The following is a 26357-nucleotide window of genomic DNA, read 5'->3' on the forward strand; positions in this document are numbered from 1 at the left end:
CCTGTCTTCTCTGGGTAGCACAGAGGTAGGGCAGAGAAAGCTTAGTCTTAGTCTAAAGCAGATCTCGGTGGCACTAAGGCCCCATCTGATTGGAGGGACATGAAGTAAGCAAGCCAACATATGGAAAATGACTCGTGTGTTCCTCAGCACCTCCCAGCAATAAAGCCCAAGCCCTAACAACGAATCATAAACCTGACAGACTGTATAGATTTTCAAGTTTGCGACTGAATTGCTTTGTCTTTGCTTGGCTAAGTAAATAAGTTTCTAAGCGAAGCCTCTGGTGTAGCCTCAGAAAGCTGGATGAAACCAACAGCCACACGGACTGTACACATGGCCTTATTACCCAATCTCTGAAGCTCACAGAATGACTTTTCTAACTCCGGTTACTCATTTCCTTCTTCTCCTTGTAATGGCACCAGACCTCAAAAGATCATTTCATCCCTTATAGGATGAACCTTTGGCCTAGTGACGTACCCCTTAGGCATCCTACAATCTCTGAGCAATGTTACCCCTGTCACATCTTATTGCTTAATTCTGTGTCTATTTTAGGTTCCTGGAGTCATTTGGCTTGGAGAGAACTTTCTGACGTGATCTCCCAACAGGCCTAGTGTTGACTCACCTTCACTTCTCATGGTTCCATTGCTAGCTTGTCCTGGCTTACGCCATTACTGCCCCTTGCTAGCTTGTCCTGGCTTACGCCATTACTGCCCCTTGCTAGCTTGTCCTGGCTTACGCCATTACTGCCCCTTGCTAGCTTGTCCTGGCTTACGCCATTACTGCCCCTTGCTAGCTTGTCCTGGCTTACGCCATTACTGCCCCTTGCTAGCTTGTCCTGGCTTACGCCATTACTGCCCCTTGGTTTGACAACTGTACTGAGCTCCTACACTCCTGTTATTATTTCCCTTCCAGGAAGATACCTTCAACATTTTATCATAACAGTGTCTTTATTTCTTCCAGTAGTTGATGAGGATTTGTACTGGCTACCCTAGTGGATTGTCTAACTTTCAATACATGATACCTACCTACCCCCACTTCTTTGTACTCTTACTTTGGTAACGAGACTGAAAAAAAAAATCTTCCAATCTGACTCATTGTTTAACATGGATATTTTGTTTTTAGTGGTAAAAGTCAAGTAAAATAATGTAGTAGTTCTTAGTCACAACGCCCAAACAACTGGATGGAATATCTAAAAGTAGAATTATCCATGTTTAATATTCTAGCCACTTACTTTGCTTTCCTTAAAGATACTGTGCATCGGAGTATAAGATGTTAATCATATTCTGTTAATTAGACCATAAGCTTAGTGAAGAGGGGCACAGACCATACACATCTGTATGAGTTGTTACATGCAGCTGCTTGATCCACTGCAGAGATGACATTGCATTTTGGAGACAGCTGCTTGGGATTAGGATCTTGCAAAAGTACTCTAACATTACGGTGAAGGTAGCCTGGGGCCCCCGCACACTCCACCCCATCTCTCCAGAGAACAGCACAAGTCAGGCCTGGGGTAGATCTATGCTGAGAGGAGGGATAATTACCCTGGACCAGCTTGGCCTCGGGTCGCAGCTAGCAGACTGAGTTATATCTATCAGGGCTTTTTAAAATGCTGACTTGGCTCCTTAGAAATACAAAACCTCAAACATCATTTCTAAAGGTCACTGGGAATGGGCTGGGTCAGAATAACTTGAGTCAGTTCTGGGCCAATACTATGAAAGAGGAAGTGGCTGAGCAGTTAGATAAGCTCCTGCAGAGTACTACATTGCTAACTCCAAACAAAGAAGAGGGCTTTAGAGCTGAGTTTCTACTCTGTAAGTCAAATGCCCATCAAGCAATGAAGTCTGCTCCCTTAATCGCAATCAGAGATCTTTATCATGACTTGCAAATCAGCTGTGCTCTCCTGAGAACAGATTTGCCACCTGTAAGCACTGTAATTCAGCAAAATTATGCAGAGGTGAAATTTTTGAGAAAAAAAAAAAAAAAAAAAAAGGTTATTTTCAACACAAGAACCATCCTTACAGGAACTCTGCTTCTCTGAAGCCCATAGAAACAGCCCGTTTAAAACAGACAAACAAACAGAAACAGTTACAGGGAATCGAGTTTTAAAAGAACTCTTTAAATTCAAATTCAAAACAGGATTGTGCTCTTCAGTAAGTGCAGTTTACAACTCTCTGGTAAACACTACCTGCTAACAGGGACAAGCAGGATGATGGTTAGTAATTTGGGCCTAATTCCCTTCACAAAAATGGACTTGTTTTAATCGACCGAAGCTGACGAGGCACAGTTTAAAGGATGTGTTCCAGGGCTATCCTGGGGAAGTCAGTGCACATGGTCCTCACATCAGGACCCTCCAGTTCTCACCCATTTGCTCTGGAGCCTTACACACATGGGCTGCAGCTGCCTTTGTATAAAACTGTTGCAATATAATTCTGTCACTTATATCATCACCTGAGCATTTAGATACCACCCGAGGAAAGCTGGTGAGACAATGCTTTGTCAAAATAATGGCTTCAGTGGAACTTTCATAGCACACATTTGAAAGCATCAACACACACACACACACACACACACACACACACACACACACGGGGAGGGGAGGGACTAGTTAGAAAACAAAATTGTTAGTAGATGGATGCGGTGAATTTTATGGGTTGAAATAGGCAGAAACTGTAACAGAAGTACAGAACTCTGCTAGGTGCAGTAGACAGTACAATTCTTCTGGGATTCTCTGGGATTCTGGGATTCCATACACATGCTATTTAACACAGATTAAATGGTGTGAAAGACCATATTAAATGACAGACCATACTGTAAACTTATCAGACTTGTTTATTCCTTAGAAAAATAAGACTGTATTGGGCAATGAAGTTTTAAATTTGTATGCGTCTCATTCATAAATAAAAACAACACTATGGAAATAAATGCTTGTGTTTAGAAATCAGTAATGGACAATTATACTTGTGGCTCAGATCATAGAAAAAAATACAAAGCATCCTTACTATCAGAAGATGTCTTAGACAATAGTCTAAAAATAGGACATCCCTAACGTTTCTACAATGTATTATGGAAACAGCTGTCTTTATCTCCTTTAAAATACAGCTCCTTTTTTATGAATGAAACACATTTTTCATTTTTTGTGATTTCTGAGAAATCGATAATTTAAGGTAATATTTGTGGCAAAACTAAGACATTTATACACATTCAAATCTAGCACAATGCACCAGTCAAGTTTTTGGGAACAGGTGATTGACAAACTATGAAAGCAATTAGAAAATGAGTGCTTTAACGATTTCAATGCTTCATGACAGAAGAAGCAATACCTGACATATAAATATCCACATTACAGAGCTTCAGCGAGAGAATACATCATTGTTGGATAATCAATGAGACTTGCCACTCTCAGAGTCACTTTAGAAACATTTTCATTGTCTAAAGTTTCCCTGTCCACTCATTAAGGAAAACAGAAGAAAGTAAAGGTAAAGCCACACATTCACAGCTTATCTATGGATGTGGATCAACTAGCCACAATTCAGGTGGGAACGAGAAACCATTTACTGACAAAGTAAAGGGAAAATAATGTTGGCTTAGGTTGTCTTCCAACTTGTGTCTACTCACTCTAGTAGCATCCGGGTAGGTAAGTTAACCCGTTTTTTCTCTCCTTCTCTCTGTATATAAGAATTGTTGTCTTTTTAATGACTACATAGAAGGCCACAAAGTCTCAGTGTTCTCTCACAAGTTAAGTTTGGCCAAGGACTAAGAAGTCATGTAGTTTTTCTTCTACCACTGTGCTTGGTTTGTAGTGTTTAAGGTCAAACCCAGTTCTCTCACAAGTTAAGTTTGGCCAAGGGCTAAGAAGCCATGTAGTTTTTCTTCTACCACTGTGCTTGTAGTGTTGAAGGTCAAACCCAGGGCCCCGAGCACTCCCACCCTGTGAGTCACCTATTCTAACTCAGTGACAAGGCTTGAAGGAACCCCAACTTCGAGGGGTCAACACTCCCTGGATAGGAAACAGTCACTACTTCTGACTTTGGAATGATCTGACATGCTAACATACTATCACTAAGCATTGATTCAAACACAAATGAGTTGAAAGAAGTTTGATCAGAGACAAGCTATAATTTACCGCAGAGATATTAACTGAAAAAACACTGGCCGCTCATGTGGCCACAGCAGCTGAAAAGTTCTTGGCTCCTGGATCTGGGCAGTCTAGTCTATGGGGAGAGCTACTGCAACATTTGCCTGGCTTGTCTGTCTCTGGGGAAGGAGCTTGCTTTTGAGGCTCATTGTTCTCTTCAGCCAGTTCTGAAGACACACTCTCGCCATCAGGCGGACACAGCCTCTCTACAGAAGCCATTTGTTTGGCTGCCTCTGCTTCCTGTTCCCGAAGCAACTGTTCAACCTCCACCTCGAGTTGCAAAGCCTCCTCATCAGCCTGCACGTCCAGCTGCTGCATCAGCTCCTCCAGCTTCTTGGCCTTTCGGAGCTCGTTCTGCTGGATGATGGTGCAGAGGTGTTCGGTGAGCTGCTCTTTCGTCTCGGTTTTGCGCTGTAAATCCAGCTTTGCTGTAATGTACTCAGCTTCAGCTCTATCAAAGCGCTTCCTATAAGGACAGACAAGCATCAGTTCATCCATTCTCAGTTATGAAGCTTCCCCAGGGTCTGAAACAAACTCAAAATGCGAAATGCAATGCAATGACGCTATAGAAGTGATACTTTAACAATTGCCAACACCACCTAGGGAAAGCTAGGCTAGAAGGCTACTATTACAACATTATTATTTGAAATAAATTTACTGCCAATGATTCTGCTATACTTGAGTGACAGCAGGCCAAAAGAGTTCATTTGATGTAGGTTAGACATCTTCTAGGGAGATGAGGAAAGCAGAGAGCTCAGCTCTGTGGCACTTGCCAGGCAATACTATAAACACTGCCACTCTGGCTAATTTCAAGATACTTGTGTGACACCACTGAAAACCCAGAGCCTGCTCACAGGAGCTAGCACAAGACAGCTAATACAAGTTACTCAAAATACAAGGTTGGTTAAATTCATGAGTCAAACCAAGAGGTGAAGAAAATAGGAAATTCATGTCTCTTAATAATGGTCTGAGAGAGAAATATTTAATAAGAAGTGAACACAAAGAGCATGGTCAACTAAATGATACCAAGTAGAGCGAGAAGTGAATACAAAGAATAGAAACCGCAAGGCCAGGGTCAGTTAGGCAGGGCTCCTTAGAGTCCACACTGATAATTTGGACCACAGAATTCTCTTATGAGGAGCTGTCTCACTGGTTGTAGGATGCTGAACAGCATTGCTGTGTTATCCATTAGTACCACCATACATTAAGCTATAACACCCAAAACATCTCTTTAGACATTGCCAACATCACAAGTACTCGTAGTTGAAAATCTCTAGGCTAAATTCCATATAACAAACAACAGACTACTGTTACATATAAAAGACTTTTATAGGCTGAGACAACAGCTCAATGGCAGAGTACTTGCTTAACATATACAAGGAGCAAAAGGGAAGAGAAGGGGAGGAGAAAGGAGGGGAGAGAAGGGGAGGGGAGAGGAGGGGAGGAGAGGGGAGGGGAGAAAAGGAACTCCATTTTATGTATCTGCAGAGGTATAAGCTCTGTAGATGGGCAATGCCAGTCTCTTGTGAAGTAACGTAACTTTAGGGAGAAGCCACCCTGTGTCCCCCAACCCCTTGCATTAGATGGCTATAAACAGTAAGGTTATCACGTCCTCACTTTCTACATAGTTACTTTTCTTTAGAAAAAAAGTAGGTTTCTTCCTCTCCCGAAAGAAAGGAAATTCCAATTTATCAACTAGTTCAATTTAATTATCACTAATATTTATGAAGGCCCTGTTAGTTTACCAGTTTGATGGTGTCTTTAACTTCACTAATTCTAACATGCAGCTTTAAGTATAATTTACAGAGAATAAGAAAGAACTAAACCTCCTGATGGAAGAGACTCTATCTTGAAAGGACACACTGTAAATTATAAAGGCTTTGACTGTAGAGAACTGAAAGCTCAGATCTGTTCTCAACCGTCCATTCTGTATACCTTTTTGTCTTTAGATGCATAGTTATCTCGACAAGCTAGCTAAGGGAGAGACAAATACGTTTCAGGCTACAAGGAGCAGTATTACAGAAACGTCACCAGGCTCACAGGCTGTTCTCAATGCTAAGAAGCCACACCCTTTCTACCTGAGCTCTCCTTCACACTCACGGGCCAAAATGGCTATCAGCTTTGGCTCTCCATCAGATTCATTCCACCCAATCTCTCCATATTCAGAATGAGAGCATGGAAAGGCCTTGTTCATCTCAGTTTAAATGGAGTTCTTAATGTTGATGGTCTGTAAATGAAATGGCCTGGGATGGATATAAATCTTTGGTGTATCAACACGGTCAACATCTGGAGTGAAGTACTTGAATTTCTGCAGGAGGGATTAGAGAAAAGAGGTCATGCAAAGACCAAAAACCAGTAGAGTAGAGTAACTCTGTAGTTACTGAGGCCAGCCTTGGGTCTGTGTCAGACAGTGACAGCGACAGAGTCACAGAGCTTTATGGCCTGAGATTCTGCAGTGCAAACAGTTCAAGAATCCTTCCCAGCACCCCCAAAACTGGAGCAACGAAAAAAAAAAACAAAAAAAAAAAACCAAAAAAACCCCTCATTGCCATGTAGTGACATTATATAAAGCTATGGTTAGAGGAAATTTAGGGGTCTGATATTTATAGGTTTAAATTTTACAGAGTGTTCATTAATTATACATCTTCTATTTTATTGTTACCTAATAAACATAAGAATGAATAGATCGCTTTCCAGTAACTTCTCACGCTGAAAGGACTTTATTGGGTATCAGTTCTTTATTTCTACACTTGGTCACATAGCCTGCTTCTGAATGTTTTCACAGTAAGTGTAGAGCTCTGACATTATAGATCTATGAATACTTTAGCCTTTCCCCCGCATTCCCTTCTCTCCAGGTCTATTCCTACCCCTAACTCTTCACCTCTGCCTCCCCAGTCAGTAGAGATTTACAGACTAGGTTCATGAATACTGAATTGAAACTAACATTTGCAATCAGGTTCCTAGGTTACCACTAATCTGGGTTCACCCCAGATAAATCACTTAAAACTCTCTATTTGTTTATTTATTTAAAGTCTTTTTGGTCTAAAAGAAGTACATATATTCTCCTACAGAGTGACTGTTGTTTAAAATATTGGTTAGTTTCACAAACTATATGATCAGCCTAAGAGTCTTGTCACTCATACTGATGCTGGGTAGAAAGGGTACTCTGGAAGAGAATAATAAGATCATTATACATTAGACAGTAAGGCACACTGAACTGGGAATGTAATTACAGAATTGTTTTGTTATTTTAAGGGGACATAGGGTGATTTAATGTTATTTAAAGGTTTTTAGAAACTGTTTCTTGGTCTTGGCATCTTTGAAGTTTAAAAAAAAAAATTCAATCTTAACCCTTTCTATACCACTGAGCTCCACTGACCTGTTTTAGTTTCCAGGTCTCTTTTTCCTGAAAAGTTCAACTGTCTGTATAGATTAACATACGGCGTATATCCTTTCTTAGAATTTCTTAGGAACAGAGCAATCTTGGTTAATGAAACAAGATCTAAGAGATACTCTCCCTCTATCTTGAAACACTTTGCTACCCCATTACTACAGGAAGTTTTCACTCTTATCTATGATAAAAAGTAAAATATCAAGAAAACAGGAATGATGTGATAACCAAATAACTTATCATCTGTTAGTTCCCGAGTGCTTAGTTCACGCATTATGTCTCAAGAATGTGTAATACTGTCATCTTAACATTCTTAGTTTTCTCTGAATAAAACTGAACACATTTTTAAATTTATCGCATATGTTGGAAATAGAGAGAATTGACAGAGAAAGGCATTTCGATGCTGCTAGACAAATTCAAATATGATTGCAAGCCAAAATGCAGCTGCCACAAAATATTAATTTTGAATCCGTGGAACTTTAGAAGGTAGTTTCTAGAAGAACAGAGGTAACTGAAGACTTTAAGAGGAGGTATTCTAAACTCTAGTGGATCCCAACTACTATCACATGGAACCTGTGATAACAGAGGGCAGGGGAAATGTAGAGACGGGAGGAAACATGTGACTCTGTGACTAGGTGACCACGAGACACAGGACAGAAGCTGTAGCCACAAGTTCAGGGACATCAGAGGCTGGAAAAGGCAAGAAATGGGACCTTAGGGTGTCTCAGAAATCATGACCTGCTTACACATTTATTTTGGGTTTCTAGTCTTCATTCTAGAAACAGAGGCTGAAAACTTTCGGGTGTTCCAAGGCATCTAGCTTCTGGTAGTTTGTTAGTAGTCCTAGGAAACTGAAGCAATGCAGAGTCACAGTCTGCAGTCTGAGCAGGAAAACTGATCACGGAAGTGAGGTGTCAGTGTGCACAATAGCCCACTCACATGAATCCCTTCACTCTCATGATAAAAAGGAAATGTGACTTCCACATGCAACCCATCATTTCAATAGGAAGCACTTACAAGTATTTATAATTCCTCAATAACCACAAATACAAATATAGAAGACTGTGTGTTAATCTTAAGAATGAAGCAGACACACTCCTACTTCTAGTTAGGACTGTCTGTGGCTTCTTCCATTTACTTCCAGAGCTCAGCCTTGAGAAAGAGCCCCACACAGCAGCTCTGGCATCCATTCATAGTCATGCAAATGATGTCTTTAGATTATTAAACACATGAAAGAAATATACATGATGTGAAGCACTGTGTAAGAATTCTCTGCAGTTTCAATAAAAATTGGTGGTTTTACTTTCTCTATGGTTTTGAAAGCTAAAACCAACATTTCCTAGCTAATATCCAATCCAAAAAAGACATCTTTCCGTAAACTGCTCAGAAGAGAAGTGTAACAGACTGAGCAGATTGCATTTATGTATTCATACACACACACACACACACACACACACACACACACACCAATAATTCTCTCTCTCTTTGCTTTTCCTGCTGACCCACAACTATGACAAGAAGCTAGAGTGGTGTGAAATGACCCCTGGCAGCTCAGTTACAGAGAAAAAGATGTGCTCAAAGTTAAGGCTGAGTTTACTTGTAATGAAATTCTAGTCACCTCCTGAAAACAGTAACAGAAATTGGGAACTTCTGGTTATCAGCTCCTGATGGTAGTAATTTAGATTGTCCACTAATAAAGGCAACACATTGTTTCTTATAGCATATAAGCAAACAACAATTACCCAAGTCACAGGACAACCACAGGCTTCTTTTAAATACTAAACAGTGAATTAAAACTATCACCAAGCATTTCCGCTTTATTAAATTGTTATATAAACATTCTGAGGCTGTGGTTTCCCCGAGACTAATGAGGCATTCTGATTGATTTCTAGCGTTACAGGGAAAGATACAAGGCTGAGTCATTAGCACAGCATTCCCTTTCGAAGAAAAGACAAACGCAATGATTAAAGCGATGTTACAGGGACTGAGAACCCTGAAATTGGCCCATTTTTTTTGCCCTTTTATCTGTTTGCAAAGCCCATGTAATTCTTTACATGTGCTTATTCATTTTAAAAATATTCCACAATGCTTTTTTCCTTTATTAAAAATGCCAACAGTTGAAAGCCAGGGAAGCACAGGATAGCAGACCACTTCGTACAAAGTATAACCAAACAAGAAAAACGAAACCTCACAGTTCTTAGAGTTCTTAAAGAAAATATCAACCACAGTAGTTTCCCTTTTTACTCATAGACAGAATCTCACTTTGTACCCCAGGCTGGCCTTGAACTTGAATTGATCCTCCTGCCTCAGCCTCTTGAGTGCTGGGAATATATACATGTACCACCATTCCTAGCTTATATTCAACAGCCTTTTCAAAATAAATATAGGTTTTTTGATAAAAAAACAAAGTCAGAATTTGGCTCCAATTCCATAAAGGCAATATCAAAGAGTCAAAACTTTAATAGAAAGAGCAGAGACTAGGTGTTAGGATCATAGAGTTCTGCAGCAAGTTGATCGGGTATATAATCTGCCAGACCCTGAAGTACTCAGGGTCTCCAATGTTTATGAGCTGAAGGTTAATGAGCAAACACTAAAATGAAGATAAGTAATTCAGGGAGTGTTAAAACAGGAATTCCAGGAGGGTAAGCTATAGGACAGGTGGCCACTTGAGTTAGCACATTACTGCTGGCATTCTCATGAGACTTTCCTGTAATATCCATAAAGCCCACGGGCATAGTCAGCAGTGGATGACCTAAGGCTGACTGCTGAGCCCTCTCATCCACTCACCGTGCGTAGGAATACTCCAGGCTGGCCTGGTCGATTCTGTTCCTGAGGATGCCAATGTCAGCTGACACCATGTCGTCTAAGGCCTGCAACTCCTTCTGGATCCTCTTTAGTTTTATGGTCTCTGCTTGGGTCTTCTTAGATCTGGAAATCCAGGAATGTGAGTTGGAGAAAACACTTTAAGATCACATTTCCATACATGATATAAATGAAAAAGAATGGTAACTGTGTATATAATTATAGTTCATGACATTCTTTTCAAAAATTAGAAAGAAAATCAGAATTGAGACAAAATAATGCCCTGTGCTCCTTGTTTTATTAAACTTCCTAATGGTATATACTATTTTCATGAACAAAGGACAAACTAAGATCTTTATATAGAAGTCCTAAAAGGACATGTCACCATTCCTTTTTTACTCTCCTTCCTAAGTCCATTTCATCTTCCACCAGCACTGGGCATGAAGACACAGTCTAACGACATCACATCTCCTTGTATAAAAACATCCGTGCTTTCAATTTCTTCAGGCTCTACTTGTTTCCTTGGAAGACTGTATATATAATTACTCATGGACTCAGACACTCTTTTCCGTTGAAAAGCACACCTGATTCAATCATATATTATTATTATTCAATCACCCAAGTGTACACACACACACACACACACACACACACACACACACACCAGAATCAGAGTAATAAATGGAGAAGCAAACCTAATCTGTTCACTTCAAAATTTCACACAAATTCTCTAGGGAGTAGAACCTCCCCGAGTGACAGCAAACAGTGCATCTTACACTCTTGACTTTCTCTGCATTAGGTACAGATCTGCCCTTTCTGCCCACACTCACTAACCAGTAGAGGTCTTCCTTAAGTACTTCATTATCCACTATTAGTAATATAATCCTGTTGCACTTCCCTACATTGCTGTCTCTATCTGTGTTATTCCGTCTTAAATCAACAGCAGAGAAGTATGGAATCTATACACTCTTGGTAAGATAGGGGACAATGTGGCCAAGGCTGGCTTTGCACTCACACTTTTTTGCCTCTACCTTCTAAGTACCAGGATTATAGGTATGTACCACTACAGCAAGTTGAATACACCTACATTCATTTGTAAAATCCCCAATAAACAGTCTCTACTCTTAGTAAAGACTAAGAGAATTCTTTAAAAAGTATAATTACTTGTAGGGAAAAAGATGGTATTATTAATTTCGTTCTTTTCTTGAAATATAAGCCAGCCTGTGAGTTGTATCTTTATTATGCTTGAAATATAAGCCAGCCTGTGAGTTGTATCTTTATTATGCTTCATGAGAAGTTGTTCTAGAAGGGAAAAAAAAATCTTTACCAAATGTTCCTCTCTCTGAGTTATCTACACATCTCCCTCTCACCATTTCTGCCCTTACATCAACTCAAGCCTCAAGCAACACCAGTTTAACACAGGGTATTGCTGTATCCATGTGCAGCCTAGGTTGACCTTAAACTTCAAACAATCTTCCTGTTTGGGAATTCCCTATTGGGAATGCTGGCAGAGAAGGTAGGTTCCACCACTCCTTTCTGGAGGACTTTAAAAGCAAAATGTCATGAATATTTGCTCGAATTCAGTTCAATCACTACTTCACTGACACACCTTAAGGACACAGGAGAATAGGAAGTAACAGGCAAAGCACAGGAAGGCAGCAGAGGCTGCTGGGAAGAACGGCTTCCACGGGGAATGCTGCAGCTGGGGCAGTATGGCATAGCACATGAGAAGAGATAAAATCAAACCTCACACAGGGCAGATGGTGGCCGCCCAGGCACCAGTGAAACACAGTAAATGATGTAAGAAATGCAAGCAAGGTTTCCAACAGTGTTGGCTGCCCCAGACTGCGCTTGTCCCTCTACATGCCTGATGCTAACACATCCAAATGAAAACCTGCGTTTGCTGCTCGCTCATGCACACCAATACCTACTTCTGCTGCCCCGTGACTGCATGTTAACAGACGGTTAACACTGAGGCCAACCATTCACCTGCAGCTGACACCCAAGTGATGCATTACTTAAAAAAAAAAAAGTGTCAGTATCACTGAAGCACACTTTGTCTTAGCTGCAGTGCATGTCTCAGTTTACTGGGTAAGGCATGGAAGAACAAACACGAGCTCTACAGAGATGTCTGTGGGTCACAAGCCCCTGATCTGGAGGCCTCACCTTTCCGCAATGGCTTGAGCCAAAAGGGCTTTCTTACGTTTATTTTTCTCTTCCATTAGTCGCTGTTCTTGTTGGAGGACTTCCCAACGAGATTTCTCTTGCCTGAAAAAAAAAAGGCACAAAGTGAATTTATGAAAAAGACTGTTACCCAACCCCACACCTTCCCAGTCTGTCTCCTAGGCATAAAATTTAATCAGCCAGATTACATATATTTTCTTTCAAAAATTCCCTTAAAAGAAACCCATCTGCAGTTCATTATTCTGTTCTAATACGAACAAAGAACACAGTCTGAAGTAAAGAGGCTTTCGTAAATTGGACCTTTGAAATCTATATATGTGTATAATCTAGGAACCCACAAACTAGAAGCCCAAGTACTGTGACATTCTTTTAGGAGTACAAAGAAATGTGTGCATGGATAATAACATACGTAAAATGGAAGTCAAAGTATATTGGTAGGATGTCATGTTTTGCCTTCTAGAATTTTCTTTATGAAAAGTCTAGACTCCCTCAACATCTTAACATAACAGCCAGTCTGTTTCTTATATTTTCTTTCATTCTGCTCATTACTCTCCAAATTAACAAAAGGTTAACACAGGTTTTTAATTGAAACAGAATTATGTCACTTTGCCCTTGCCTTTCCTCTCTCCACCCCTCCCATGACCCCCCTTCAAGTTGATAGCCTTCATTGTTACATACACATGTATGGATGTATAATACAGATGAGTCCTTATCTCCAACTCTTAATTTTAAGTGAGCAGTTGTTTGAGCTAAAGGCAAGTGGAATACACAAAAACAGAAAGTCAAGAACTTCAAACATGGACTGTATCTCCTATCATGTCCGCTTCTGAGAAAGGTGCATGCACACTTCAATAGGCATAAAGCTATCAACTGAAAGAGGTCACAGCGATGCTCTTTCTTCCTCCTGTTGGTGTTTGTCCAGCGCATCCAGTGTCCTTCGCTTCTAACCCTGCCCTTTCTTTCTTTTACTACAGTCTCCAGCAGGGTCAGCATCGGCCTTTTCTCAGTTTCCACTCCACAGGCACTTCAGGCCCACTTCACCTGGTTCCCTCTCCCAAACTGTACAGACACCTGTCATTTCTCTAATCCACTTTGACCAGGATATTTTCCTCTTGGGGCTCTGGTCCTATGCTACACCAGGACGCAGGCTCCCCTTTATCCTCGCTCTCTTTTACTTCACTACTATTCTTCAGCATTTCCCTCTCTCAGAAAATTGAGATGCCATCATAGAACACTGCAGGATATAGCTCTCCTATCCCAAGCTTATCATTTCAGGATTCTTAGTTTTTAAAATCAATGTTTCCTCAAATTAATGTCTCCTATGGATGTCCCAAAGTATCTAAAACCCAATGATTTTCTTCCTACTGACATCTCATCACAATTTCCAAGTCTTCCTGAGATATACTGAGGTTCTGTTGTAAAAACAAAAACCAAGCAAACAAACAACTCATGCGATTTTATATCTCATTAAAATGAATCTGTCATCAGACTCTGGTAGACAGAACTCTCATGACACAAAAGCTGGGCCAACAGAGATGAGGAATACTGTCTAATATTGGAAAAAACACAAAGACACTTTGAAAAAATTCAGAAAAACAAAAACAAATGCTATCTTTCCTTTCCATTACTAAGAATTTACAAGTTAGAAAATGGAAATTTCCATATGGGTAGAGCTAAACTATATAGGTTCTAATACAAAGATATCTCAACTCTGTTACTTACTGGCTATGTGTGCTAGCTTTAGGAAGATATTTCTCAACTCCTCTACATGTGTATGTGTGCACGGGAGTTTGTGTTTGCGTGTGTGCTTGTGTGTGTGTGTGTGTGTGTGTGTGCGCGCGTGTGTGTAGGTGTTAATGTATGCAAGTGTGTGTACGTGTTAAACTTGAGAACGCTCTTGCTATACTTCTCAGCTCAACCCAGTACTCACTATGTAGGTCACTGTGGTCTCCAGACTTGACAGCTTCTTCCTTAGCCCACGTGCTAGCCTTAGTGGAATGTGGCATGTGTCTAGTGTTAAGCAAACAGTAGCTTCTCTAAGTCCTAAATAATGCCTCTATAAGGTGAAAACAATAAGCATGTATGATAAAATATTTAGCTCCTAATATATTTAGGTGGTAGATTCTAGGAAAAAAATCAACTAACTATATATTTTCCAAGTCCCTGGAGGAAAAAAGATGAAAAGTCTTATAGACTTACTAACAATTCCATTTTCTTTTTCTCCACTTTGCAATCTGGCTTTGGAGCTCGAACCTCGGCACTTTTGTGACCATGGTGGGAATTCTCAAGTCCTGGTTCTTGGGGCTGACTTCCAACACCAGGTAGCTTTCCATCGCCAGAGGAAGAGGTGGGTGTGAGGGGACTGGGGGCCACAGGGGAAGGAGAGCGTGGCTTTTGACTGTTAGCTCTCTGTTTGGGTGCAGAGAGCAGCTGCTCTGGAAGCAATGAGGCTGACCCATCTTGGAGGCCAAGCTTTTGGCTCTGCTCTAGAAGGGCTTTTTCACGCTGAAGCTGTTGTCGAGTTTTCTTCACAGGAATTCGACGCTGAGGTTCAAATGGATCTACATAAAAGAGAACAAATGAAGTGTCCTTGCTGAACAACAAATAATGACCATTTCTCTAAAAACATAAAGTAGTGGCATTAAATTTTTGCAATTCTAAGGGCCCCTTCCTCCCATCCATCTTGAAAGCCCAGGAAAAGTCAGCCATTTTCCTGGGTGCAACAGTTCTTATATCACACTATTAATATTTAACAAAACCCATTCTTGTTCCCAGTTCATCTTTATAGGAAATATACTTCATTGAAACAGGCCCAAGGACTCAAGGCAAAGTTTTCATTTTGACTTGAGGTCTATGAAAGAACTGACTAATTTTGATGAAACTAATTTGCCAACTGACTTGTTGGATTGATTCAAGCTTTTTCTGTTCTACAGAAACAACAGTGGCTGGTTCTCACAGGTGACACCCTTCCCTTGGATTCAATGCTACTTCCAGCATTGCTACTTATTTCCATACTGCTTTAGCTTACAGAGATCTAGCAAAGACATGTTCATTCACCAAACACTGGGTAAGTTCTAATCAATGCATTCAAGCTAATTTTAACAGCAGCCTGAAACAAGCAACAGAGGAAGATAAAACAATCACAGGGATGTTGTTCTTTTAAACACAAATGATGCTCCTTTGGGAACTATTTATATTAAGATTAAACTCTTAGGGCAAATATATAGGGAATTTCACTCTCATAATACACAGTATAAAGTTATGAGTCCTTACTAGTGAGCAACTCAAACAGGACTTTTAAGGCTGGGCATGTCACACAGTGGTGCATCATTTGCCTAGCAAGGCCCTAGTTCAATCCTCAGCACAGCAAGAAAACAAAATCTAACCAACCAAAGACTTTTCAAGTGTGATGCTTAAATTCTACACACTGACCTACTGTTGAAGTACAAAGTTTATTAATTTAAACTTTGCAAAATAAAGCTGAAACTTTGAATCACCAGCTTTGCTTCAAACTTGTTTGTTGGACTCAACACCTGTCATTCCAGGTGTGAACTGAACTATCTGCTGGACTTAACCAATAGAGACAAGGAAAGAGTGAGATATGCATGGAAAATGGTTTTTTAAAAAGACGGAGATAATATCAAAAATTGTGTCCTGTGTCGGTTAATCTGAATCATCAACTTGACGAGATTAGGAATTACCGGGAGACAGACCTATAGGCATGTATGAGGGGGATTATTGATTAGGTTAACTAGGGTGGAAAACCCACCCACTGTGTGACGCTGTTCCCTGGGGAGAAAGTGAGTTGAACACAGGCATTCATTGTTCTCTGCTTTCAGAATGAAGATGTGCTACAACCAATCACTCCAAGCTTCTGCCTCTAGGACTTCTCCATCATGACGGCCAGTACTCTCCAACTGTGAGCCATAAATCCTTTTCCCTTAAGGGTTTTTTTTCAGTGTATTTTATTACAGCCACAAGAAAAATAACTAAGCCATGGACTTTCGAAGAAAATACAAAGTGCCCTCCTCTCTGATAAAGATTACTGTTGGTTATTGTTCTTATTAGCAACGTCGAAAACGTCACTGAGACTGATTTAGGCTCCAACTGAAAACACTAACTGAATAATCAGTAGTTCCTTTGTAACTCAACTATGTCTATTTTACTTTATATTTACTTTTTATATAGGATGATATATTTTCCACTAGCAATCAATATACAAATCAGGACTGTGAAAACAGAACACACTGGTTAAGTGCTATGTTCTGGAAACTTAGGGCCGACCGAGGAGCATAAATCCAGTACAAGGAGAACTAGCCACAGTAGCTTCTAGTCAGCTGCTGTCATTAAAGCAATTTAGGTCAATACAGCCAGACACTCATTATCACAATTAAAAGCAGGCACTTAAAAATTATTTCTATTTTTCCTTATTTACTTACTTCTTTATTTATTCTGTGGTGTTGGACTGAACCCAACCTTTCACATGCCAGACAAGTGCTCAACCACGCAGCTCTGGCTCCAGCTCCTAAGTGGCAGATTTATATGAATTGCATGTGGTTTTACATACAGGGAACTGCAACAATCATCAAAACCTAGATTAGGCTACAGTGGAAAGTGACTCTTAATCTGCAGTGGCACGTTCCAGCTAAAAGCCAGGCTGACGATACAGCTCAGAGGGGAAGAACCATTATGACACTCTGGGTCCAATCTTCGGATCCAGATATCAGAGGCCAACAAGCAGATGTTAGTTTTGTAAACATTACTGATGATTATCATTACTATTAACATTTTAAAAACTGGATAATCAAAAGCAAGGAGGGGAAAACCCCCAAAAAGTTAAATAATTTAAAAGGAGATTTTTATGTATATGAGTGTTTTGCTTGCATGTAAGTACAGCATGTATGTCGTGACCTCAGAGGCCGGAAGGGAACATCAGATCCCAAGGAACTGTAGTTTACTTAAGGCTGCGAGCTGGGAACTGAACCCACATCCACTGGAAGGTCAGTGAGAGCTCGTAACTGCTAAGTGGGGAATTTGTCATGTGTGTGTAATTTAGCCAATACACTATGTGTGTGAGATCTACTGTGTGTCTCATACTTACATCCTCTTTGACCCCTGTCTCCAGTATCATCTAAATTATGTATTGATCATTTCCTTATTGGGCTACAAATAAGTCTAAAAAGTATTAATTTCATCAAAAGTGTACTGCACAAGCAAGCATTTCTTCCTCAGCGTCCATATCATTAGACACTATTACAGTCATGCATTTCCAATGCTGAGTCACATCCCTCAGAGTGACAAACCAGAGTTTCCCTATCATCTTCCCCTGGGGACACTGAGGTTGTTTTTATATTTACTTCTGTGAACCTGGCTGTTACATCCCCTTATGTTCTAAATTGTGCCTTCTATATTACCCACAAACTAATGGATGATAAAGTATAATACTAGATGTTAAAGTGCTTTCCAAAACACACTTTGTCCAGCAATGTGTAAGAATCCATTTTAATACATGGCATTGTTTTGTTTAATGTTTTAGCTTTGGCAAACACAAGAGCACAAGGTGGTACCTCACTGCCCTTCTGATTTCTAATGCTCTGCTTCTTGTTGATGGCTAGCATCTACTCATACTCCTTTCCTTTGAAATATCTATTATTTCTTTGCTATTCACATATTACTCTATAAGAGAATGATAATTAAAGAGAAATATTTCAATACCAGAAATGGTCATATATCTATGGAAGAAAAATCTAAAAACAGAAAACATTTAAAATTTGTAGGAGTGAAAAATTCTAAAATTTGTAACATGTCATTACAGATGGCCTAAATAAATGGAAGCACATGCAGCCTTCCTAGTAGTGTTAGTTACATGATGTTGTTAGCTCCAAACTGATCTAAAGATTCAATGCAATTCTAATAAAAATCCAATGCTTTGAAATTTGGTAAAACTGTTTAAAAACTATTGCATAAAATGTTAATAGCAAGGTAATTACTAAATAAAACAAAGAGACTCCTAATGCCAATAATAAAAGCAGTGGGTGACAGGAATGAGCAGGTATAGGCACTTGTCACCAAGCCTGAAGACCTGAGTTCTGATCCCTTGGGCTCATGTTGCAGAAGGAGTGAAATGACTTCTACAAGATAGCCTCTGACTGCCAAGCCCATGCTATGGCCAAGGGGCCCATACAATAAATAAGTGAATCATAAAAAAAATAAAGGACACATAGAAATAACTATCTTAAAACTAACAGCATGTTTGCACTGCATTCTTCCATTTTTTACATATGAAATCAGCCTCAGATCATGTGTATGTACATACATACATCATACATATTTGTGTATATGTTTGGCATATATTTGTGTATATGTATGCCATACACTCTTCCAACCTGTACTACTGAAAATAATTCAGTTTAAGATGTCAATGACTGCAGCTGACATACTCCCTCCCTGTAACACCATTTCAGTAATATACAAATGTTTCCAGTTCCAAAAATTATATCACTTACTTTTATTAAAGTTATTTGCTAGTGAAAGCATTTAATTGCCAATGTTCTAATTCCAATCTTCTCTTCTTCCTACCAAAATGACTGTCATGTGACAGCATCAGAAGATTATATGGAATGACTGTATCAGCTTCACTGGCAACCCATGCTACACGTGACACTAGACTGAAACATAAACCTTCATTACTTTAAACAACTGGCTGTTTTAAAGGTTTTTTTATTGCTTCAATTAAAACTGCTTTTGCCTAATATATTAATTAGCGGTGCTTCTGTATAGACTTACCCCTCCCATCACACTCCCTTGCCTCTCTACCAATTCTGCTTCACTCCTTTGATATTCTTCAGCTACTCTCAAAATGCACCTGCTTTCCCTAATTTTGTTCATATATAAACTCTTTTAGACTATTATCTACTCAGCCACAACTTGCTTTTGCAAATATTCATGTAATTTATACAAATTCATTATTAATGAATGTGACTAGCGATTAATAGAGTCCCACCAATAGATCTAACACATATTATGTATCCTCTCATCTGCTAGCAAACAACTCGTTTGTCTCTAACTTTTGGATATTATAAACAAGGTGGCTAAGAACATTCTTGACTGCACATGCATTTATGCATTCGAGTGTCTCAAAAGCACCCTGTACTTATTTTGGCTGGCAACAGATCCCATCTTCCTAGATTATTTAACTGCATTCTTAACAGCTGCGAGGAGGACTCGATTTCTGCAGCTTTAAAAATGGGAAACCAAGGAGACTTGGTATTTTTGTTCTGATCACTGTGTTCCACTATGGCTACATAAAAACTGGAAGATACTTCTGTTCTTACAGATGTCATAGATGAGTGATTTTATACCCACAGTCTAGCGTTTCATGACCAAGTGACGGGCCTTAAAGTTTAGGTTCTCATCACCTTCTAACCAAATCCAAATTAAACAGTTAAAATATACTTTTTAGATAACAAACATATTGGAGTCCTACATTAAACCTTTGTCAAATCAAGCTAAAGCCAAGATTCAACCTCCATGAAATGTCCCCAGTGTCCATTAAATCCTCAGCGTGAACTTGCTCTATGGCTACCACCTTATTGTACTGTCTGTCTCATGAATCTACAAGGTCTCTAAGGGCAAAGATGTCCTGCTACTTTTGACATCTCTAAGGCAGACGTTGTGCTTCATGGCAGGTTAGCATTCCCCATGACAAGGACGGAAGAGGCCCCTGGACCAGACAACACACCTGATTCAAATACTGAGAACTGAGTCAGATCAGATCTAGGTGCCTGCATTTGTACATATAGGTATATGAATGGAGAATGAGTTACAGAAGGAAAGAACCTGAAAACAGCCAGCTGGACAGAATCAGTTGGAACACATCTGACATGATAATTCCATGACAGTACTAAGAAAGATCAGCCAGTCCAGTCTTCCCCACATTGACCCCATGTTAGTAATTTACTTCCTTCTGCACCTGTCAGTCCTAGATAATTCACATATCTAGGCTAAATATTCCAAGTACCCAAGACATATCCAGATATCTCACAAACTATAGACATGGAAGAATTTAATTTTATCCTTAAGGTACTTTTTAAAATGTTGCCAAGAGTGGCACAAAGTTCTCACAGAAGTGATGGGCATTTCCAAGCCTACCACAGACATTTTTGTGAAATTGCAATCACAGGTCAAGAGCATTTTACATCCTTTCCTACCAAGTACTGGAAAACTTAATAAATCAGAAGCAGCGTTATCGCAAGCCCATACAGTGATCTATAATTATTCCAGAAAGCCCCCCGCCCCATCCGGGGCAGCAGATTTCCACTGTCCCTGAAGGCAGAAGAGACAGACATGTAAGTGCACTGTGCATGTACACACAAATACACACACGCACTTCAAATCTAACCTCTCGAAAAGTCCTTTTAGTTTGCTGACTCCCAAGAACTGGAAAGAAATGCAAACTCATCTGGTAGCCAGAAGTAAAGGCAATGCGGATGGATCATAAATACCACTTCTTCTGCGTTGATTCACTCTCATGACACCTTTCCCAAATATCTGGTTTTATAAGTTCACAATTATGATGCTGTATATGCAGTATTAGTCTTCATTCACCCTGAACCCAAGTTTACAACCATTGGTTTGGGTTAAAAGCCTCCCTTAGGGGCCATTCAGGTGGTGGCTTCGCTTTCTCTTCCTAACCTCATTCCTTTTTACAGGAAAACATCAAATCATCAGAAAACAGATGCTAAAAGAGAAACCCCTGGGCCGTCCCTCTGGCCTCTGCAGCAAAGACACCTAGGGAATCCCACCACCCCTGTCCCCCAACTTGGAGTTCCAGCCCCCACGCCCCCTCGCCCACTAAGACGGCCTCCTGTCCTTCAGACTCGAGACTCCACACCCGCGCGCAAGTACACCTTACCTTTATTCTGCTTTAGTCTCCTCAGCTCTTCCTCAGAGAAGCCCGCCCAATCCTGAGCCATCCGCCTAGCCCTGGGCACCCAAAGAGTGCCCAAATCTCCGCGCGCAGACTGCCAACACAGCTCCACAGGCACATCCGGGTTCCTTCAGTGGCGCGGCGAACAGCCAATCAGCGTGCCGAACTGTGGCGCTAGGCCTCCCTCTGCATTCAGGGACCCGGTACCTGTGGGGCTGCCCCGAGCGATGCCTGAAAGCCTGACTCGGTGGACTACAAAAGCACGGCCTTCGCTTCCACTCACAGGCCTCTGCTACACGTTCCAGTTCTTCTTGCTTTATATCTTTGGGGGGAAGTGGGGGTTATGGGAATATGAGGAAGGGTTGAGGAAAACAGGTAGAGCGGCAGTGACAGAGGAGGCCTACAGGTCGGAACTGCCTGACTAGCTGGGCGGAGCCTGTATTGCCTGGGAGGTGGGCGGTACCGGAGCATCCTTGGCTTGTAGGTTCTAAGTCATGGAGAAACAGGGTGTAGGGTTGAGATTTAAGCATTGGCCAGTTCACTTCTAGACAATAACATCTAGCAGATTTCGATTTCTTGTTTCTATGATGAATGAGTCTAAGAACCTAATCCTTATGCCAAGATATTTTGCTGGTCTCCTCCTGCCTATAGAAGTCCCTCAACACACCACACTCAAGTCCTAAATGGTGATTTTTTTTTCTTTTGTCTAAAGCTATCTTCTTGAGCTTCCATTTCTCCGTTTTAAGCAGAGTTTAGAAAATTAGAAGATGCAAAGCTTGTCCATGTATGTGTAGGTCAGCGTTTTTTAAACCATTTCTTTTTTTCATTATTTTTACTAAAAACAACTGAAAACATTACATTGGCTACATTGAAAATTTTTTTAAAGAATATTAATTTTCGACTCGAGAGTCAATATTTTTAATCAAGTTGAAGTAAAGGAGTATACTGGAAAATAAAATATGACACCAGCAATTGAAATGAGCAGTTCAGTTATATAAGTATCAGAAAAAAGTTTGACATCTTTCTTGTAATCTTTGAACTTTGAAATGTAACAGGTTTTCCAAAATTCAAGGATGCCACACATGCTTATCTTAAAGATGAGTTTATTTTCAATATATTTGAAAGGCAAAATACCATCCAAAAGGATTAGTTTCGTTCAAGTTTTGAACATAGACTAAATGTGTAAACAGATATACATTAACTCCAGAATAGAATGTATTAGTCACAATCTGGTAGTGGATTCAGCTTGCCCTCTGCACACAATAACCATTTACTAGTGACTCAACAACAATTTTAAACCTACTTGTGTGCTTTCTGTTACATTTTATTTATACATTTTCTATAAGACAAGATTTATCACTAATCTTAATAGAGTCAGTAATTATGGTATTTTAAAAGGTTTTGCCTTGCTTGTGAATGCAAATCAAGGCACCAGCAAGAGATAATAAAAGCCAATAAAATACATCTGTATAAAATTATACTTTCCCCCTTGCAACATTCCAAATCTCCTATTTGTTGTTCTGTTGGCCCTTCCTCAAGGAGTTCACTTTTGTCAAATGCTGTAGGAGATACTGGTGGGAACTAAGCTCCAGAAGTCTTTGCTCTGTGGGAGTTCTTGGTTCTGAGTTGAGAGAGTATCTCAGTTGAGAGTTTTGCTGGAAGTCTCACTCACATTATACTAACTATATTTAAGGGGAAATTTTCCCCATTTGTGTAGTAAATTTGGATCCTACCACCATATACACAAAGGGTATTTACTGTTTTCTCACACACAAAAGGCTTCCTTATTCTCCAGAGCAGTAGGCTGTGTTTTTCTAATCTTTATATATTCTCTTCTTTTCAGGCTCTTTACTAGTTTGTTTTCAATTATATGTAAGAAACTCAAACTTGAGTAGTTAGCTTTTGTAGTATTCTCTTTTTATATTCTTTTAAGTTCCATGATGAACATTTTTGTGTTTAAATAAAAGTTTTATATATAATTCAGCATGTTCATGTGTTTATGAGAAGGTATCATCTATGACAATTTGGATTGTAATATATTCTCCAGTTGATTCTCCATTAGATGGTTGGTGTTTCATCTGGACTCAGATGTGGTGTCTCATCCCTATAGTTCCAGCACTCAAGAGGCTACAGCATGAGTTTGAAGCCAGTCTGAGTTACACAGTGAATTACAGATCAGCCTGGCTGCAATGTGAGACCCAGTACAATTTAGATAGATAGATAGATAGATAGATAGATAGATAGATAGATAGATAGATAGATGATATTTTTAAAAATCTAATTGTGTTTCTAGCATATTTATAAAATGGAGCTGCCTGGCTGCCTCAGGAGGTTGAGGTACTTGCTGTGGAAGTCTGGCATCATGAGTTCAATCCCTGGTACCCCACATAAGGGTGAATGGGGAGAAGTTAGTGCACAGAGTGGCACTCTGTCTTCCATCCAAATGCTGTTGTATCTGCACCCCACACACAATGGTCACTTTTACAACATGTGAAATAACTTCCGACTTCCCAGTTCCTTCATGACACTACGTCTTGGCCTCTGCCTCCTTCTATATTAAACTGTCTTTTTTCTCTCTCCTTAAACTCCAGTCAGACTGGATTTCCTCGGGTCTTTGGAATTCATACACCTTCTCCCTCCACTCTGCTGACCTAGCCAGAGCTTTCCCAGTCACGGTTCCTTAAGCTGTTCTCTTCCCCTTGTCCATTGACCCTTCCTGCTTAAGTTATGGTCCCCAAATCCACACAGGCTTTTTATGACCACACTACCTAAATATCATCCTCTTATTTCCTGTATTTTTTATGACTTTTACAGCACTGCGTGTAATATCTAGGCGGTTTGTATTTTACAGTTTTATTTTCTATCTTCCAGTTTGATAAGAGTTCCATGATATGAACCTTAACCTCTTCTTTACCCAGCATAGAACAGACTAACAGCTGCTAACAACTCAGTATGTATTGAAAGAACAAACCTTTCTGAACTTAACACTCATTTGTAACATTTCCACATTAAAAGCATTTGAGATTTTTTTCCTAGAATGAATTTCTATGATGCTGAAAATATGAACTACATATTCTTATTCTTCTTGCAGCTCTGAACTCGTTAGTTAATAAACATTTTTTAACTAGTTGAGGAGAATCAGGAAGGCCTCATTTACTGTTATTATTTTTTAATGTGCGACGTTGGGCATCTTCATCACACTGGATGCAGTGCCTGACAGAGCGAGTGGAAGCTGAGCAAGGCTGTTCTGACTCGCAGTTTCTAACAGCAGTTAGTGTTCAGCATGGCGAAGCAGCCTGGTTCACAGTGGCTGCAGTATATGGCAGATACTGGTTTAAAAACAAAATCCCAATCGTTCAGTTTTACCAGTTGAAGACTCAGGAGCCAGATACTGGCGTGAAAGCCTGCTATCTCAGAGAGGCAGAGAAAGTACTGGGCTGACTTTCCTCCACAACTGACATTGCAGAAGGAAAAAACAAACAAATAACCCAACCCAGCTCTTCTTCACCACAATGTCTTTAAAAACAAGTCTTCCAACTGAATACTCCTCCTTTCTACTTCCTGTGATCTCTTTATCCTTCCTCCTAATCTCTTCTCATTCTCTGTGTTTTTTCCCCTTATGCTCTCTCCCTGTCACCTGGTTGCTTGCTCCATCTCTTGACCTATGGTTGACTTTATTCAACCTTGTTTACAATAAACAGGAAGCTCTTGGATTAAAAGTGTGTGCTAGGCTTGAGCTGCACCACAACCAAGAGACAGGTTTTTCCAGGATACAATCTTGGGGTTCACAGTGTGATCAAATATCCTGCAATAGGCAGAGGCTTAGTACATCATAGAGGATCAAGAAACAGAGAGCATGATACTAACCAGGCATTGGGTGTATCTTTAAAGATCTGTGCCCCAATGACCTATGTGTATAGACTAGTTCCTACTTCCTAAGGATTTGGGTCCCTTTCAAATTAGTGCCAACAGATGGAACAGGTATTCAAAACATGACCCTGTCTGAGAAGTTGCAGCTTCAAGCCTTCCAGGCCTTAACAGACTACTTTAGCAAACTTCTCAGTTTTCAGTATATGGTTCTTATATTTCTGTCCAACATATCTCTAGCCAATAACATAATGGTATTATAAGTACTTTTATTTACGTTAAAAAAATCGTCAATTATTCTGTATCTATAGACACTATGGTATGAATGGTGGTATTCTGGAAAATCCAGCATGCTAGAATGAAGAGACAAGGGCTCTTTAGGGGAACTGCTAGGTAAAGGGTGCTTTTAGAACACTGGTGGATGGGATTCATGTTCATATGGAATAGCATGAGAGAACTTATGTCTCCATCACTATGAGATAATACATCAAGAACGCAGCTTGTCAGAAATAGAAAGTAGACCATCACTATAGCAGGTGGAGCCTTGAGCTTGAATGTCCCAAGCTCCCATATGACAAAATATAAACTTTGTGTTTGTAAAATCTACTCAATATATGACATTTTATTATAACAGCCAAATGCGCTAATTATATCTGCAACTAATGCTTTATTTCTCTTATGGTCTGTTTGCCTTTCATTTCCTTTCTTACATTACTGGTGGATGTAATAAAATAAAAGTGGAATCAAATAGCCTACTGGATTCTGTCTGTGACAGTCAGTCTTGATTGTCCACTTGTTTGAATTGACAGATACCTTCTCTGGGTGTCTACGAGAGCATTCCCAGAGAGGATTAGATGGATTATGGGAAATGGCCTACCCACTGGCTTACTGTGCTATATCGTAGTATTGGGTGGATTGCTCTATCCATGCTAATTATGTCAATTTTGGTTCTTCGACATTAAATCAGCCACTCTCACTATTCACTATTTCAGTGACTATCAGCTTTAGGAAAATGATCTCTCCTTTTTTAGCTTATTTGCATACTCTTTGTT

The 26357-nt window shown here is 40.0% G+C and overlaps 1 protein-coding gene and 1 non-coding gene across 4 annotated transcripts; one reads left to right on the forward strand and one right to left on the reverse strand.

The window, feature by feature from the left end:
• Positions 1-2803: 2803 nt before the first annotated feature.
• On the reverse strand, positions 2804-21570 carry Gorab (golgin, RAB6-interacting). Of its 3 annotated transcripts, NR_132627.1 has the most exons (6): positions 21424-21570; positions 14709-15070; positions 12492-12593; positions 11490-11627; positions 10311-10451; positions 2804-4598 (listed from the first exon to the last, which is right to left on the reverse strand). NR_132627.1 is itself a non-coding variant. In NM_178883.6 (5 exons), the coding sequence occupies exons 1-5, from the start codon at positions 21482-21484 to the stop codon at positions 4154-4156; spliced, it is 1107 nt and encodes a 368-aa protein (NP_849214.2). In that variant the 5' UTR covers positions 21485-21570; the 3' UTR covers positions 2804-4153. The 3 variants fall into 3 exon arrangements, 2 of the variants coding, with proteins under 2 accessions (NP_849214.2, NP_001300667.1); NM_178883.6 differs by lacking the exon at positions 11490-11627 and having other exon boundaries at positions 14713-15070; NM_001313738.1 differs by lacking the exon at positions 11490-11627.
• Gm24940 lies at positions 20184-20303 on the forward strand. The gene has a single exon (XR_003949314.1). It is a non-coding gene; the product is annotated as a U6atac minor spliceosomal RNA (small nuclear RNA).
• Positions 21571-26357: the final 4787 nt, after the last annotated feature.

The sequence above is a fragment of the Mus musculus genome, chromosome 1 (genome assembly GCF_000001635.26).
Source record: "Mus musculus strain C57BL/6J chromosome 1, GRCm38.p6 C57BL/6J".
NCBI classification, from domain to species: domain Eukaryota; kingdom Metazoa; phylum Chordata; class Mammalia; order Rodentia; family Muridae; genus Mus; species Mus musculus.